The sequence below is a fragment of the Artibeus jamaicensis genome, unplaced genomic scaffold, assembly GCF_021234435.1.
Source record: "Artibeus jamaicensis isolate MK-2021 breed Jamaican fruit bat unplaced genomic scaffold, CSHL_Jam_final scaffold_1964, whole genome shotgun sequence".
Taxonomy (NCBI): Eukaryota; Metazoa; Chordata; class Mammalia; order Chiroptera; family Phyllostomidae; genus Artibeus; species Artibeus jamaicensis.
In genome coordinates, this window is record NW_026522030.1 from 51,936,143 (window position 1) to 51,955,260 (window position 19,118).

The following is a 19,118-nucleotide window of genomic DNA, read 5'->3' on the forward strand; positions in this document are numbered from 1 at the left end:
TTTGTTCCTTCTCTTTTTAAGGCCCAGAATGAATAACAGAACAGCTAGAGTGCTGGCAGCAGGGGAGGGGAGGAATCTGCGCGCTCAGGGCCTGCGCTCACACTGTAGCGGCAGAAGCAGCCTCTGCCCTGTGAAGAACTTCAGGATGGGTCCGCTTTCCTTTTGAAGTTCACTTGTCACTGCACACAAGAAAGAGGTCAATGTGGAGGATATATTAAGAAACTGGTCAAAAGTTGGCTACATTTTGTGGTTTTCAAAGGTGTTTTTGGTGAATGATGTGGGTCCTCAGTAGCTTAGCTTGAGAATTCTGAAGATCATCCTCAGATTCAAGTTGGAGTGAGAACAGATGAGCCTGTGACTGAGTCACGCCCGAGGCCTGGGCCCCTATAGTAAGAGGAGTAAGATGAGCCCGCACTGGAAGGTCAGGAGGTCTGGGGTCCCCTTTGGCTCAGCCACTCATCCATTTAAGTGACTTCAGGGCGATTACTTAAACACTTTGTCTAATTTTTTTTTATCACCCTCTAAGGATTGTGCTTTGTTGATTGAATTAGACAAGGTATGTGAAAGTACCTAGCACGGTACCTGAAATTCAGGCATTTAGCCATGTCTAAATCTTAATGCAAATCTCCATGGATTTAAGTGATATAAAATTATTTCTATTCCTGAGAAAATGAATCCCCAATGTATTCCATGAAAAACTTGTTCGAGGAGCTGCTGTGGAGGGTGAGGGAGTTGAAGGGAGGTCACATCGAGTTCACATGAGCTGCGTTCTGCATTCCGCTCCCAGGATCGCCAGTCCACACAAGCATCTCTATGATTCTAGGATGTGATGCAGTTAAGCAGCACACAAGCTAGCCAGTTAGCAATAACTTCATTAGTTTAGTCTAAAGCACCTTTCCTAACACCTTTGTTAATGGAATATCCATCTGACTCATCAGGACGGGTATTCCTTAGAACTGCTGCAACAGCAAACACGTACTAGCCATGAACATCCTGGGACCTTCCCGCTGAACATAGGTTCTTCACATTTTTTAAAGGAGCCCCTTTTATTACAGGAGGTTTTCACGCCTTCAAATATGCAGAATTCTGATCTATTAATCTTGTCTAAGCCAAAGAACACACCTAAAAGTTGTACAGCATTCAGCTTATTGATTAATGAGTATATGTATTGTTCACTTTGTAGATCATCCCAGCATCAATTTCCAACTACGGGTGGGCTGTAACTGGCCACCCAGTGTCTCTGTAATACTTTCAAACAGTCAGTCCTTGCACCCACATGAATGAACAACGATAGTAATCATTACTACAAGTTAAACTTGTTAAGGACTGCAAATATACAAGATGCTTTCATATGCTTTACTTCATTTGCTTCTCTAAACAAATTTTGCCATTGTCCCCATTTGAAAGATGAGATAACTAAGGCTTGAACACTCACCTAAGTCAATGGCAGAGTCAAAGCCCAAACCCTGTTCTTTGGCCCTAAGTCTTTGGCCCTAAGACATGGAATGATGCTGATACTAATATCCATAACTTACATCTTTTAATTAATTAATTAATTTATTTATAGAGAGAGGGGATAGGAAGAGAAAAAGAGAAACAGCACTGTGCGGTTGCCTCTCACGTGCCCCCTACTGGGGACCTGGCCCACAACTCAGGCATGTGCCCTGACTGGCAATCGAAGCAGTGACCCTTCGGTTCACACGCCAGCATTCAATTCACTGAGCCACACCAGCCAGGGCTATAACTAACAGTTAAAAAAAAAAAACAACTAAAACTTAAGGTTCCTGAAGAATGAGAATGCCTCCTTTCTTGCTGCCTGCGTGGTCAGTGACTGGAGAAAAAGGAGGGAGATAAGCCTGCAGCTGCCTTCCCGTTAGGCCAGTTCGCATGCTGTGATGAGAGTGGGCAAGAAGTCCTTCCACACAGTGAGGAAACCGTAGACTCGAGAGCTATACTTCCTGGCCCCAGGCCCCAGCTCCTTCACTAATTAGCTGCATAAGCCTGGGAAAATCCCATCCTATTTTCTGGCTTCAGTTTCCTTATGTGTAAATCCTTTATTATGATGGTACCTAATGCACAGGTCACTGTGATGATTACATGAAGGGCAATGAAATAGGGCAGAAAACAATTATAGTGCAAAGGCCTGTGATTTACATTATACAGTAACTAGATTCTTGCTGGCTGTGTTGGGACAACAACGCATTGCTGATAAGATTATTTCTTACTGAAAAAAACGTGCTTCCTGTTCCAAAAACATCTAATAAATAAGGCTGGAGACAACTGTACCATTCAAGAATTATGGACATAAAATGCTGAGTAGTTTCCGCCTCCCCCTTGCCCATTCTGAAGAAAATAACTTAATATTGGTCAGAATTAAATTAAAATTATTTTTAGATTAACCCTCAGTCAGCATCACTTTGTTCCATTGGTTCCAATCTTCATCTTCAGCTGATTAGAAACATCTTCAGCCTAGGTATACGGAAATGAACATAAGACACAAGCAGGGGCCCATTTAAAACGGCCTCAGTTAAGGTTATCATTTCTTCTGTGATTCTTCTGTAAATCAGAGGATTATTTAAAAACACAAATCATCATCCAAAGCAATGTTCTTTGTGACGAGGAAGCATTACAAAGGGCATGTGAGTGAAGCAACGTTGATCCAGCACTGTTGGTGGGTGAAATCTCATCAGCTATGCTACGTTCCCATGTGGGGGACCACACCCGCAGTAGCAAGTCTGATTGGTATTCTTGTATTTTTGAATTGAACTATTAAAAAGCAAGTGAAGTCACACTTTATTAATGTTTGCGGAGCAGGATTCCTTGGTTTTACATTTTCTTGAGTTATAAGGTGATTGTCTAAATTGCAAGCAGTTAATATAGTTTCTGTAAAGGAAATCCTAATGAATCATTTCTTTTAGGCCACAGCGGTTTAACAGGTGGTGGTCATCTGTTTGAATTTTATAACTTCTTGATTATATTTAAATATCAAGGGTGAGGCCTTTCTTCCTCATTACTATTTACCAGTTTCTATTACTGTGAACCTATGGACAGTAAATAAAAATCTGTGGAGTTAATAAATCTGAGCCAGATACTACGCTTTACCAGAGCAATGAAGGTAAGAACCCTGGGAATGTGTTTTGTTACAAGGATGCCAGTTTTTTTTTTTTTTTAACAATGACTACAGAGACCTCTGCTGGTAAGTATTGGAACTGCGATCAGGGTCAGAAAAAAAGCAAGAATGAAGGGTGGGGGGCGAATCTTTATTTTCTTTGTCCATGTACTGTCATAAAAATCCAATGAAGAGGCTGTACTCACTTGCGATGCATAGTTTTACTGGGATATGGTTAATACCAACTTTTCTTTGAGGTTACTGGGCAAGGGTATCAAATTCAAAAAGAAAGGAAAAACAGCACTGGACTATCATACATCCTTCTACAGTCCTCTGCTAAATGGTAAGTTATTCAAGGTCTACCTTCAAGAAAAGTCTAGAATAGGGATCCAGTGAATGAAATTACCGTGCTCTGTTAATCTTGTTCATTTTGAGGACTTGTTACTCTTGTTATTCTGAGGGTTGTACACGCCACCCAGCATACCCCCAAGTCTATTTTCTGCTTTATACTGTCTTCATCTTACCTATGACAGGTTTGTTACCTTGTAAAGGCCATTTCAAGTAATCATGTTTGCCGTTGACTCTTTGGAGGCGCAGAGCTGTTTGGTCAGCCCTTCCTAGCTACCTTCTTCCCCCGGCTCCAGATACTGGAGGAGACTGGTTACTGACGCGGTCCTACAGTGACCTCTGGCTGCATGATTAGTACACGAGCCTGCGGCCTCCGGCCCGGATGCCGGTGAACCGTCAGGACAGAGACCGTCCGGATGTGAAAGCGTAGGTGTTTACATGCATAAATTGAATGACCCAGCGCTATACAACCCAGTGCTGAGTTCTTTAATGTTTTCATACTCCGGAAAGCTATTCCTAACAAGCAGTCGTAGAAAGAATAATCGCTCTCCAAAATATATTTCATGAGCTTGTGAAAGAGTCTATCAGTTTATCCTCTTAGATTCTGTTCAAAAAACACCATTTCATTTCCCTAATCAGATACATTCTGAACATTACTTGCAGGACTACTAAATAAGCAAAAAAAAAATTTACATTTCAGGAGTGGCAGAGTTCCCTGTGGGGTCCATGATTTGAAATTCCACGTTATCTGCATTAAATTCCAAAGATGGGTTTATGACGTAAAGAATGGTCTTACTGTGTAAGTCCTTTTGGCTAAATTTCTCCTGGATAAATTCACCTACAAAAAAAGAAATAAATGAATTTAGTGAGTAACCCAAAGAATAGTAAATAAGAGCTAACAAAACTGTATAGCTATTTTCTTTTAAATATCAGCTTAAAAAATCTCTGAGGTATATTTTTAAAAGAAATTAACATTATTGCAACTACCTTAAAACTCAGGTGCAATGAACTTAAATTAGTCTTTAAAGTTTACTTTGCCTCAAAAATATTGTGCCCTAGGAAAAACACAAAGATGAAGGTAGACAAGGATGATACAGTAATAAAATCTGTAATTCTGTGCCATCCTCTTTTAAAAAAATTTTTTAAAATATGTTTATTGATTTTAAAGAAAGAGGAAGGGGGAAAGAGAGAAACATCGACTGGTTGCCTCCCATCCACACTCCAGCCAGCGATGGAACCGGCCACCTCGGCGTGTGCCCTGAGTGGAGATCAAACCCCTGCCCTTCTGGTGCACAGTCAGGACGATGCTCCAACTGAGCCACTTGGCCAGGGATGTACTGTCCTTTTTAGTGATATATTTTGACTACCATTTTCATAAAGCAAAAGTAATATACAATCCAGATAAACCACTACACTGAAAAATAAAACAAACCCAGAATTTTAAAATTAAATGGACATCATTTAAAGCTCATGTTGTGGTGGGAAAAAAGTTAGTCACAAATATAAATTTTGCCCGGACACTGACTGTTCCTCTGAATATATTACAGTCTTGCTGGTTTTATTTTTAAGTAAACAACAACAACATGGAAGGAAATGATCAGTATTTGGTTCTCCCACTAAGATGAATTTAAGAAAGTTCAGCTTCAAACTCTCTTTTGCACTAATATTGATTTGTAAACTGCATCTATCAGTAAGCCCTGGGGAGTGTTTACCAAATGGGCCTGCACTTAATTAAATTGCCTTCTAGTGTTGCCAGCCACTGCATATTTTAAAATGAGCAATTACAGGATGAAGGAAGGCAGTACCTGTTGTCGTGTTCTCCAGGTGTCCGTGCTGGGGGCCACGCAAAATCTTGAAGATAATCTGATCATCCTCGGTGTCAGGGTCCGATGCTTTCAGCACCCGGGAGGTGATGTAAATCCCATAGCAGCCATTTTTCAGGAGTCCCACTTGGGAAGGGGGATGCAAGTGTGTGATATGGGGTGCTGTTTGGTCCAGTTGGTCCACCTAAATTGTAGATAATTGCATACAAGTTTAAATGAAAGCTTCTCATTCCCACGGGGTCTTAATGGTTAACACCAAAAAACATCCATGGATTTCATTCAGATTCTTTATCCTCCTCTTTTGTTAATTTCTGCTAAAAAACTACCTTGTTCACGATGTCCTCAGCAAATATCGTAGTGCCTGGAACAGAGGTGGACTTTCCATTGGAGACTTGGACCCAGCTTTATTTATTTGTCTGACTCCACCATTAGGATTTAAGCTCCCCCCATGTATTCCTTACACCTGGCACAGTGCTTAAACCATAACAAAGGCTCAAGAAATATTTATTGAATGACTATATTAAGATTGACCAAAGAATTGTATTATAAACATAATGTTAGCTCCACAGAAAGATTCCTCCATTTTTTCAATGTTTGGTGATTTATAGAAATACAGTTATAAAGGTTTACAAATGCATTGTACATTTTTTTTTGCTATATCTTTGTTCAGAGAGCAAAAATGTTCAATAGAAATAGAAATATCTCAGTAAGAAAAAGTGAGAGGTCATTATTTATAGGCATTGTATAAGTGTTTCATTAAGGAGGAGAGCCAGGTACCTAAACAGGTGAACTCAATTTGTGAAGATGGTGGATGAGCAATCACTATGAATGATGGAGGCATACGGGTTCGAACACTACGGAGGGCCTCGTGCAAATGTGAGATGGAGGTCAGTCCATCTTGCAAATGACTGCTGTGTGTTAGGGATGGAGCAGGTGGAGACCAATTAGCACAATTCACCACTGACACTAGCAAACAGGGACAGGAACACTCTCTCTGTCCCCCTTACTCCTAATCATTCAATTCTTAACTTCCTTTACTCAAAAATGAAATATGCATAACCCAGCAATTCTATTTCTGGGAATTTAATCTGAAGACAACAAAACCACTCTTTGAGAAGACACACGCACCCTCGTGTCTAACCCAGCATTATTTACAATAACCGGGTATGGAAGCAACCTAGCTGTCCACTGACAGATGAAAGAAAAGAAGAGGTGGTGTATATAAAATATAACTCAGTCATAAAAAAATAAAATCTTGCCATTTTCGACAACATGAATGGACCTAGAAAGAATTATGATAAGTAAAATAATTTAGACAGAGAAAGACAAATACCATATGAACTCACTCATACATAGAATCTAAAAATAAAAAACAAGACGAATAATCAAAACAAAATATCAGTAGATTCGTAGATGCAGAGAACAAACGAATGGTAGCCAGAAGGAGGGCAGTGGGGGATGGGCAAAAACGGTGAAGGGGACAGAGAGGTACAAACTTCCGGTTGTAAAATAAATAAGTCGCAGGGGAGTACGGCTTAGGAAATATAGCCGACAACACTATAATAACTTTATACACTGGCAGATGGTTACTGGACTTTTTGTGGTGATCACTGGGTAAGGTATATAAATGTTGAATTGCTATGTTGTAAACCTGAAACTTGTATCACATTGTATGCCAACTACACTTTAATTAAATCTTTTTTGAAAGAACCATAAATCATGTTGGAGAATACTTAGAAGAGGTATTTTCTATTTTGCTGACAGGAGCACAAATTAATGAAAATTTTCTGAACAGAAATTTGACTCATATGTAAATACTAAAATGTGCGCATACTTGAATCTAACACTTTCGCTTTTTAAATAATTAGACATGTACATAAAAACGCATGTATGGGGTGAGCAAAGGTTGACAGTTGCACTGTGAAATTCTCTTGAGTTAATAAAGCTATTGGAATAATCAGAACCTGTGTGGCTTTTTCCATAGGAACTGTAAACCTCTTTTGTCCACCCCTGTATGTTCACAAAAATATAATTTATAACAGCAATTAACAAAATTCCAGAAAACATAAAAGTCTAACAGGGGATTTATAAGACATCTCTACCTGAGACTGAATGCTATGTGGCCTTTAAAAATCATGTTTTCAAGAAAGATTTACGACATGAAACAAAATTCATAACATAATGAACAGTGGAAATAGGCAATATACATAATGGGACGTGTAATATTGTGCCATTTTTAATTGCACAGAATAAAAGAATGGAAGGAAGTCAGCCAACAATAGTTATCTTTGGTATGATTGTGAAGGATATTTTCCTTAGCCTTCTCTGTAGTTTATGAATTCTTCAAAATGAGTATTTTATAAGTTGAAAAGCAGTAAAACATTTCCAAAAGTTAGCCATTCTCCTTCCCTGAAAAGTATGGGTGGAAAACTCAAAGCTGTGCAGTTGGGAGGGAGGTGGGGGGTTACCTACTGTTCGGGGCCTTTCAGGGGGAAGATCTCACAGCCATGGGGGCCAGTAGGGGGTGGTGGTCAATGTCAGGAGAGAAAAATAAGAATATTTCACACCATGGAAGAAATTCTTAAAGTTGATAAATAGCTGAGTGCAGCAGGTTTTTTAAAAATGTTGTTTTTCTTGAAAACAAAAGTGTTACAAGAGGAATGAATTCCTTTTGTGATCAGTTATTTCTTAAAAATGTTAGTATCTAAACTCTGGCTATATGGTCCCCTGTTGTGTCTTTGGTCATGTTTGTGCTAAAATGCACCCTAGCCTTGTTAAATTTCTAGATTCTTCAAAAGCAAGTCTTCTGTCTCAGTATACCAAAAGCATTTTAAAAATATTAGAGTATAAAACATTTTTAAAGAAGGTTATCTTCATGAAAGGCCATAGAGCAAAATATTGTTAACATAGGCAAAGAAATTTAAAAACATAAAACATATGAAATTTGAAAACATAAATTCAAAAACATATAATTACTATTTTAAGGAATCATGTATTGGACAGTTTTGCACAAGAATAGGAGGAAGACCTTGACCTGGAATATTCAGAGGAGGTTTTATAAAGGAAATAATAATCCTGAAGAGCAGCAGGGATTTAGGAAGGATGAAGGAAAGTAAGGCTTTCATGGAGGAAAGATGTATCAGTTACCTGTTGCTGTGTAAGAAATGACTCCAAAGCATAGTGATTTAATACCACAATGATTCATTTAGGAAGAGGAGATGGAGGTGGAGGTGAAGAAGGAGGAGGAGGAGAGACAATGGTGACAGCTATATACCCTTATGATGATTTGTGTTGGATTTATTGAAAATCTTCTGATGTGCCTAGACCACGGAGAGCAGTGATGCTGGTCCTTTCTCCCTCACCTCCAGCCCTGTCCCCTCACAGGGGACATTACAGAAATCCCTGCAGCAAGACTGCAGCATCTTGGTCAGACAGACACGGTTTCCTACAAAATGAATGTCAGATTAGCACATGTGGTGTCAGTAAAATGCACTTAAGTTTTGTGCTTAAATCTAGTAGCTTTGCCCCCGGTTTCTGAGTTCAGGACCATCAGAATAGCACACCGGTGACTTAGTTGGGCCAATTCATCACTCAGTAGTTGACGATATCATATTGTCTTGCCAGAAAAAGCTCTTGAAGGCAAGAGAATGATGGGGTCACTTCTCCTGCACTGCTTGGGGAAGGAGGTTAGTCACTTCCCAAACTGCCTGACCTCTCTGCTCAGAGACCAGAGAATTCAGAGGAATTATGGGAGAAAGTTTGAGGCTTTCTTTGTGAGGTTTTTACACATAATGATTTCGGGGAAAGGGGCAAGGAAAACCTTGTACTTTTTTTTTTAATTAATTAATTTTATTTAGTTATTTTTCCAGTAGAGTTTTTTGTCTATTTTTCCCATCCCAGCCTCCCCCACCCCTTGCTCCCCACCTCCCTCCCACTCCCATCCCCCTTAGTTCTCGTCCCTGTGTCCTACCTATTTGTTCCTCCAAATCCCTCCCCCTTTTTCCCCTTAACTTCCCTTCCTTCTCCCCTCTGGTTACTATCCCCTTGTTCTCTATTTCAGTGTCTTTGTTTTTTTTTCTGCTTGCTTGTTTGTTTTGCTGTTTAGCTTCCTGTTAGAGGTGAGATCATCTGGTATTTGTCTTTCAGCACCTGGCCTATTTCACTCAGCATAGTGCTTTCCAGTTCCATCCATGCTGTTGCAAAGGGTAGTAGCTCCTTCTTTCTCTCTGCTGCATAGAATTCCATTGTGTATATGCACCACAATTTTTGATCCATTCATTTACTGATGGGCATCTAGGTTGCTTCCAACTCTTGGCTATTGTAAATTGTGCTGCTATGAACATTGTGGTGCATAGGTTCTTTGAGATTGATGTTTTAGGATTCTTAGGATATAATCCCAGCAGTGGAATTGCTGGGTCAAAAGGCAGGTCGATTTTTATTTTTCTGAGAAAATTCCATACTGTTTTCCATAATGGTTGTACCAGTCTGCAATCCCACCAACAGTGAACTAAGGACCCCTTTTCCCCACAACCTCTCCAACATTTGTTGTTTGTTGCTTTGTTTATGATAGCCATCCTGACTGGTGTAAAGTGGTATCTCATTGTGGTTTTAATTTGCATCTCTCTGATAGCTAACGATATTGAGCATCTCTTCATGTGTCTCTGAATGTTCTGTATGTCCTCCTTGGAGAAGTGTCTGTTCAAGTCCTTTTCCCATTTTTTAATTGGGTTAGATGTCTTCTTAGAGTGGAGTCATGTAAGTTCTTTGTATATTTTGGAGATTAAACCTTTGTCTGAGGTATCATTGGCAAATATGTTTTCCCATACAGTTGGTTGTCTTGCTAATTTATTACTGTTTTCTTTAGCCACGCAGAAGCTTTTTATTTTGATGAGATCCCATTTGTTTATTCTTTCCTTTACATTCCTTGCTCAAACCTTGTACTTTTAAAAAAAAAGGTTTTATTTATTTACTTGTACAGAGAGGGGAAGGGGGGGAGAAAGAGAGGGAGAGAAACATCAATATGTGAGAGATATATCCATCAGTTGCCTCTTGTACACCACCAACTGGGGACCTGGCCCACAACCCAGGCATGTGCCCTGACTAAGAATCGAACCAGCAGCTTTTCAGTTGGCAGGCCAGTGTTCAATCCACTGAGCCACACCAGCCAGGGTGAAACCTTCTGCTGTTGATGAGAAAGAAATTTTATATCATGTATCCAACATTTTCCTATCACTAAATTTTGAAACTTCCAAAAGATAATTCTCTCATGGTAACCATACTCTTTAAGATGAGTATTGGTATTGCAAGAGACCTGAGCTAGTACTTTCTTCAAACTCTACCTGCTTTCCTTCTGTGCTCCGGAGAGCAGAGGAACTCCTATGCTCACATGCAGAATTGACAAATGCTACAAATTTGCTGCCAACAGACTCAGAACATTATTTCTGGTTGGAGAATACAGTGACATTTTTCTACCTAGTGTGGGGAGTCAAAAGTCCATAAAAAAAATTGCAATCGACTGAAGAGTGAGATGAAACTAATAACAATAAAAATAGAATAAGCAGTAAAACAATAATTTTACTACGCACAAAGCACTTGTATACTGTGCCAATGACATCAATACCCTCTCTCCTCTCCCAATGCATCACAATTTCATGACATTTGCTGGACTGCCTTAGTGCCAAAGACTTCTCCGGCACCCACTCTATGTGCTCAGGACTTTCCACACTTCTACTCAGATCCCAGCTACAGAGAGACGATGATATTTCATTTTATGTGTCAATGTAGCTGAGCTCTGACACCCAGCTGCTTGGTGAAACACCAGTCTAGGTGTTGCTGAGGGGATATTTTTCAGGTGTGACTACACTTACATCAGTAGACTCTGAGTAAGACAGACCACCCACTAGAATGTGGGTGGGCCTCATCCAGTTGGTGGAAGACCGTAAGAGACTGAAGTCCCTTGAAGAGGAGAAATTTTACCCCCAGGTCTGCCTTTGGACTCCAGACTGCAACACCAACTCCTGCTGGAGTTTCTATGCTGTCGGTCTGCCCTGCAGATTTTAGACATGTGAGACCCATGTGACATGTGTGAGCCAATCCTGAAAATAAATCTCTCTCTCTCTTTCTCTCTCTCTCTATATATATATATATCCTATTGGTTCTGCTTCCCTGGAGAATCCTGACTAGTACAGAGACTAAAGAGAAAAGCAAGGGGAAATTATGATTATTATGCATAATCAGAAGGTATTCTGAAGTAAGAGGCAGATACATCTTTCTTGCTGCTGATGGAAGTGTGTAGAACAGGGTGGACCATGTCCAAGAAGAGTGGATCTGAGGCTTTGACAGCCAGACACGCTTGATGTGTTTTGACTGAAAAATGGAAAACACATTATGCCCTCCTAGAATCATCACCATAGTCAACACAAATGTGGCAGTACAGGGCTGTAGAAAGGACACCAGTTTTGGGGACAGAAAGATTTGAGGGTTTTATGTATATTTCAAGAAATTACTTAACTCCTGAACATCTATTGTATGGAGATAACATATTCCTCAGAGGATTTTTTTAATGAGAATTAAAGAAGATATGTAAAGTGGGTCTGACCTACATTTATTGTCCAGAAAAACCACAGCTGCTGTGAATATCACCCTCATTGTTACTACCCATGGAGCACTGACGCTGCCTTGTTGGTTTCCATATGTCTAGTTCAAAACCATTAAAATGACAGTAAGTGACATGGACCAGTAAGCATCATCATACTAGTATAGTTAAATATTATAACAGTAGTTATAATGTTAGATATAAATAGATATGTATCAATATTATATTAGATATTGAAAATCTAATACGTCTCAGGCAATACGCTGGTGCAGCGAATACCTACTCTCGTTTCATTCTCACCACAACACAAAGAGGAACAGTAGCATCAGGAGAGTAAAAGAACACTCCCAAGGTCACACAGCTAATCAATGGCAAAGCAGAAGTGCCAGCCCAGGTGTGTCAGACTCCAAGGCCTGTGTTTTTTGTTCCTTCCTATATTACCTACCGCTGCCTCTTAAGGTCGATCATCACCTGTACACAGGGACCACATCTGTTTCATTCACGCTGATATGCCTGGCGCCTTGCTCGGTGCCAAGCACACTGTAGACACAGAGTACATGTTCGAAGGAAAAAAGAAAATAGTTTTCCTTAAAGTTATTTTCTGCACATCGGTGGCAAAGAACTGTGCATTTCTCATACTTGCCTGGATGGTGAATGAAACGGGTTCTTGCCACACTCTCCCATCCACAACGAAGCCTTGGTTCGACCCGTCTGTGGCCACAAAAGTAAAGCAGTCGGCCTGGGAGTCCCCTCCCGAGTGCCTGTAGGCCACACTCCTGCTGTCTACGTCCCGCTGCGTGAAGTTGTGTCGGAGCAGCACTGCCCCCCGCAGGTAGAGCTGGCCACGCTGTGGGAGCTGGGCCAGAAGGAAGGTGAGGTTCTCCGCGGCAGTGTCAGGGTCGGTCAGCTGCAGCAGGTCAGGGGAAAGCAGGCCCGTGGCCCCTTCGGCCAGTCTCAACCCCTTGTTCCTGGTCACCACGGGTAAGGCTCTGTCCACAGTTTCTAGCAGGATCTCAAACACCCCGTGCTTGGTCTGCAGTCCGTTGCTGACAATGAATCTGGCAAAGAGAGGCAAGGCAGCCTTCAGCATGGATTCTGGTGTCACCATCTACTGGAATGAAATGATAACAACACACACCTTTACTAGAGGATATGTTGTTTGGGTTCAAATGAAAAATCAAGGGCAGTCTTTCAGGAGCACACCGTTCTGTTAAAGACGTCACTGGGTAACACACAAATTGCCCATTCCATGCCTAAAAGATGTTCCCACTAACACTGATGGTAGACTCTCGTGGAGGAGCAGGCAAGTGCGCCCAGTGACATTTCTCTGGTGTGTCGGGGCTCGGCATAGTGCCTTGCCCCACGTGGGAATTTCACGCCCAATTAGACCCACTGCATGAGTTTGAAGAGATCACTCATTTTATATAGTTACACATTTGCAACTGTATTCTCTTTGTGGAATAAGGTAAGCTTTTAATACTGATCATTGGAGGCCAATTCAATCAAGGGCTGAGTCAGCTGAATTTGGCTAATTCGCTGTATATATTTGTGGGATATTTTCTGAGGTCACACTACTTAGCCATGTGATCACGTCTAACTCATCTTTCCTTCCTGGGCTTCATTTCCACCTTCTGCAAAGTGAAAGATGGACCGAATGATCACTATATACCACCCAGCTGGGAAATATCATGCGATGCTCCGCTCGCTTACTTTTTCTTGTGCTTCTGAAATATATTTGCTTCTTACAGGGAATGTGGGAGTTATGATAGACAAGTAATCCTTATTTCCTTTAAAGCAAACATTACTTCCCTGCTTTAAAAAAAAAAAGAAAATTATAGCAGAAAGGTTCAGAAATGTGGTGGAGATCCTAAGGCAAGTGGGAGGCAGAAGTGGGACTAAAACTTGGGTGTCTGAGCCCACACCTCCTGCCCTTGCAGAGTTATTCACAAATGCTGGTTTGGCAAACCACGGGGCCAGAGTAGGTATCTGCGCACCGCTGCAGAGTTGTAAAGAGAAAGCTGAAATGATAAAAATTCAAGATAAATAAAATCTCTCTCACAGTCTTGAGTTTGGGATACCAGCATGTGCTTCTGATTATACTGATCACAAATCCCATTACACCCACCACTGCAAATCTCAAAATAAAACTAATTTAAATGATCTTTAGAAAATTTCAATGTGTAATTTGTATTTTAAGGGGAATTGAGAATATCATGAAATTAAGCAAACAAAATGCACTATTAAAACTCAAACAAGTTAGAAAGTCACTACTCTCAAAATGTGATTGACAAATTCACAATAGGCCCCCCAAACTTGAAAATAATCATGAAGTCGTGTCTATCAGGTTCTCTCTATGTGCTGTAGTTGCTAGAAATATTCATGGGGTACACACTCTTAGATTTCATAAGTGTAAAAACCTCTAAAAATAATTTTAGCTGACTATAACATTACATATATAAGAATTTTCTCTGAAGGTTCTTTGATTTTTTTTGGTTAATTTTATTTTACTTATTTATTTTCATTTGTACTGGATCTATTGGGGTGACACTGATTAATAAAATTGCATAGGTTTCAAGTGTGCCCTTCTATGATCCATCATCTGTATGTTGTATTGTGTGTTCACCACCCAAAGTCAAGTCTCCTTCTGTCACCATTTATCTTCCCCTTTACCTTCTTCCACCTGCCCCCCGCCCTGGAGGTTCTTTTTTTAACTAGAGAAGAAATGGGGCTTATATGTGTTTTACTAATCTGACAAGTTTAACTAACAACTTTTGTATTCTTTGCAAAACATGTTTTGCCCTTCAAGGTCTGAGGGTTGTTGCTGTGCTCTTGAACATGAAGAAACCTGGAGCCAGGCTGTGTGAGCACAAGGAGGTGCAGCGCACCCGAGGCACAGGGCTGGGGGGATGAGCAGCTGGACCAAAAGTGAAGAGAGATGAGTTTGGCTGACCTAGATTTTGCTTTGGAGGCTGGGCTAGAATTTTGGAGCTTTTTTAATTATCCAGTTGATAAGACTGCCTACAAGGAAAATAAAGTAATCTATGTCCAAAAAGTTTAAAATGCTAGGAGAAATATAATAAACAAAGCCAACCTCAACATTTCACACACCCAGACTTGTAAAGAGTATACTCTGTTATTTTTTTCCCCACAGTATTATTTTACAGTGTGAATAAGGGGATTGAATTAACTTTGGAATTGTAGATTGAGCAAAATCACCTTGCTTCCTTAAAATAAAACCATCAATTTTCCTTTTGTAAAGCTGAGTTTTTGATAAATATTTTCTAAACAAATGGGGTCATTTTATTGCTGGATCATGAAGTATTTACAAAATCAGTTCTTTTTAAAAAGTCAATAAAAAACACACCCAGAAAAAATACCTGTGTTCAACTTTTTACTTCTTAGTCTCCTTGACCATGTCGAAGATCAAGTGACAGGTTTACAGACCATGGTCTATTCCTCAGGGAAAGCTGTCCACGGAATTATGACTTCATTCTGTTCTTTCCTGTTACTTTCTCACATGTCATCCTGGGAGCCTATCATCTGACTCGAGGTAAAACCAGGAGGAGACTAGGTGTTCTCCCAATGCTTCCAATTGCCCCCTTTTCCACTTTACCCACCCAGAAACTTGTTTCATGCCTCCCACTTTACCCTCCTTCACAAATAAAGTGGTTCTCCATTCCCTACCAGGTTTCTATATCAAAAGTGCTCTTGCAGAGAACTTTATGCCAGTCATTTATAGTTGAGCACAAATTTAAGCCAAGGGGCACATATTTTCAGTACTAGCATTAATTGTGGGATTAAAGACTTCGTGCCCCATTAAACCCTGTCAAATACCTGCAGAGAAGGAAGGGGAAAGCAGGTGGGAGCAGGGTTCAGGAGCCAGGAGGTAAGTGGGTGCTCCAGTCACTGCCGGGGCTCAGCCAAAGGTAGCCACGCTGCTGATCTGATTCTGACTGTTCTCTCTGGAGACTGAGTTGTGACAACACCCGACCAGTCTGCATAGCTCAGCCTCAGGATGGCTGTATTTACCTATGAGTGTGTGACCTGTTGTGAAGTTGTCTTAGGATACAGGCATTGGTCTTACACTCCTCTCCACCTGATGTTGGTGATCTGACCACATTGGAAATGGGCTGCCTGACAGAAACAGATGGGACTGAGGGCGAGCTGGGCAGGGGCCATAGAGGAGAAAGAAATATGTTTACTGAGGCCAGTGTTCCCAGCTGGGACACCGAGACAGCTGTCTGAACCAACCTAAAGCTAATAAGCCAGTGGTGAAAAGGATGCAATTTCTAAACATGATTTGATCAAACACATCATTCACTTTCATGAGGAACAATGCAAACTACTCACAGGCAGAGAAACACTATCAGAGAGAGAGAGACAGACAGACAGACAGACAGACAGGACAAATGGTCATGGTTGGCTTCCAGACAAAGCCAGCCTAGCAGAACAAATGCGACAAGGTCGGCGCTGTTCACGTCTGCAAAGGCTAACCAGATAATTTCCCAAAGGCTCCCCTGGCTCCCCCCAAAGAAACCCTCCAAACATATCCTCAACTTTTAAAACAACAATGCCATTGCTATAATGGCACCCGTCCCAAGGTTAGGAAGTCGGTGGTATCAAGGTAGCAGCTCCTTCTGTGGGTCTATTTTGTTTAATTTCCTTTATTACACTTCCCTGAAAAAAGACAGCCAAGATGACCATTGTTCTCATAAAATTTGGGAAATGACTCTCAGATTTGCCTGGGTGCCTGCCTGGTCTGATTTCACCATTACCATGGTGCTTTCAAGCTTTCTGCATTTCCTGGCAATAGAGCTGGCTGAAGAATCTGCCATCTGTCATGGCATTTACAGGATAAAAATGGAATCATAAATAGAGCCAGTTCCTCAGGGGGAAAAAAAAAGTCCAGCCGGCATGTCAAAATGGGGGATATTAGCATGTTCTTTTAGTGCACGCCTGCCAGGAGCTGAAGTCAGCTTGCTAATCACTTGGTGTCATCTGTCCTAGAATGTGCTGCCAAATCTTTCTTCCAGGCCAGCAGCACCAAACAATGCTGGAGAAATTTATGATTCGCAAAATATTTCTGCAGAAGGTAAAATCTGATCATTAAACTCCCCCCTCACCCCATTTAATTAATGCTGCCATACCTTACATTAGAAAAGAGGAGAGAGAAAAATCCTCTGCCACAGAATTTATCTCTTCTACCCAGCCAAATTTCTTGCCAGATTTAACAGCAAGCAACATAAATTTAGGTGATTAGATCAGTTGCAGAGATTTAATTTTTAAAAAGCACAATGATCACACTTTCATTAAAACGGGCTTTCAGCTCTGGTTCCGCGCCACCTGACAAACAGCACAGCGGTCCGTGATTGGGTTGGGGAGTGACGAGATTAGAACGAGGGTCTCAGGCAGATGCTGGGCTCTTCCATTATGAATATGCAAAACTTCTGGCCAAACATCAGAATGACACGGTGAGGAAGTTCCTTTGCACATGTGCAGATTTTCCACAAATCACTGGTACAATGAGGTATAATGGAAAGAACTCTCCAAAATGAAATCTCAGCCCCAATTCAGCCCTGATTCTCAGTTATTTCCTGTTAGGTGACTTGCTTCACCTGATAGACCCTGTTTTCTCATGCATAAAATGGGAATAAACCATCTCACTCCAGGTGGCAGTATAAGGAAATGATGTGCAGAAAGGGTCTAGAACATTGCCTGATGCACTGCAGGTGTTGGAGCAACACTGTCTTTCCCACATGCAAATAAATGGACGAAATCGCTGCTCTCAACCCTTGTTATTTATTTTCTCCCTATAGATCTGTTGCCAAATCTTGAGTCATTCCAGCATTACCTTCACAATCTTTACCATTTTCTTACATTAACTGTACTCTTATTACTTAATACTTTGCTTCATACTAACTCACTCTTTTACTTAAATAAATGCACTTAAAAGGAAACATTTCAACTACTAAAAACTTAATCAGCATAAATACTGCAAAAATACATATAAGAAAATATTGGTTTTTTTTTAATTCTAGCTGGATATTGTTGCCCAATAGCTTGGAGCCTGAGGCCTGTGCTCTCTCTGTTAAAAAGGGAAAACAGTAAATATTGAAAAGCTGTTGAGGACAGATTAGCCCAGGCCCGAGACTTCCCTCTGGAAGCCACCCAGAGCGTGAAGAAAACTAGAAGGAGTAGTTTCTCGCTCTGGCCCCTCTTCTTCCTGGACCAGCCTGTCTTACTTTGCATTATTCTATCACTGGCAGCACAAAGAACACTTTGGGAAATAAGGCCATGGCATTTTTGCTCAAAGAAAACCTTGCTCAGAAGATGATCAAAAACTATGAACAGTAAAATGACAACAAACACAACTAACAACAACTGAACTTGAAAAAATGAAAACAAAAACTAAGCAAACAACTAGAACAGCAACTGAATCAGAGAAATGGACATCACATGGAGGGTTTTCAGTGGGGAGGGGGAGGGGAGAAAGAGGGAGGGGGAAGGTACAGGGAAGAAGAAGCATAATTGGTAGTCCTAAAATAGACAGGGGAGAGGTTGAGAATGGCACATGAAACAAAGAAGTCAAAAAACTTTTGTGTGCAACTCATGTGCAACTCTTTGTGTGAGAGCTCATGAAAATACACATTCCTTAGTTCATAGATATGAACTAAGGTGGGGGGAATGCTGGAGGGTTGGGGGGTACAGGGCAGAAGGCGGACAGAGGGGGAAATTGGGACAGCTATAATAGCATAATCGATAAAATATACTTTAAAAACAGAAGTCCAATATACAAAACAAACCAAAAATCAAACAATCAAAACAAAGCCCTATTAGTAAGTTGGGTTGAGGGGCCAGGGCACCACCAACTCAGCCCCTTCATTCTCTGCCTCTGGGAAAACTCTGAGAGGGCATCCTTAAAACCGCAGAACACAGTACTCAGAGCAGTGGACTGGGCTGGTCGCTGCCCGCCAGTCCCCACTGCATTAGACCCGCCTAGAGAGCTCGTGAAAATACACATTCCTTAGACAGGACCTACCAAAGTCACCTCTCTGCAGTGAGGCCCAAGAATTTCTATTTTGATAAATCTCACAGGTAACTCTGTGAATCTAGAAAGTTAGGGGTTCCCGAGATAAACAATTTCTAAAGTACCATCTAGTAAGACTTCCTATAGATGTGAATTAGGAAAGTTTTACAGTATCACCCAATGTGAAAATATTGTTTTTCATTTTTAGTTCACCAC

General features: G+C 40.9%; 1 protein-coding gene across 10 annotated transcripts in view; it reads right to left on the reverse strand.

Annotated features, from left to right (window-relative positions):
- Positions 1 to 19,118, reverse strand: part of FREM1 (FRAS1 related extracellular matrix 1) — a 183,984-nt gene that overhangs the window by 41,619 nt on the left and 123,247 nt on the right. For 6 of the 10 annotated variants that reach the window (XM_053656310.1, XM_053656308.1, XM_053656306.1 and 3 more), the window contains exons 25-27: positions 12,519 to 12,933; positions 5,263 to 5,464; positions 4,151 to 4,295 (exon numbers count right to left, since the gene is read on the reverse strand). In XM_053656310.1, coding sequence (XP_053512285.1) covers positions 4,151 to 4,295; positions 5,263 to 5,464; positions 12,519 to 12,933 — 762 coding nt within the window. Of the gene's footprint in view, positions 1 to 4,150; positions 4,296 to 5,262; positions 5,465 to 12,518; positions 12,987 to 19,118 lie in introns of those variants that run through there. The other 4 variants (XM_053656314.1, XM_037142754.2, XM_053656312.1 and 1 more) reach the window with 4 other exon arrangements.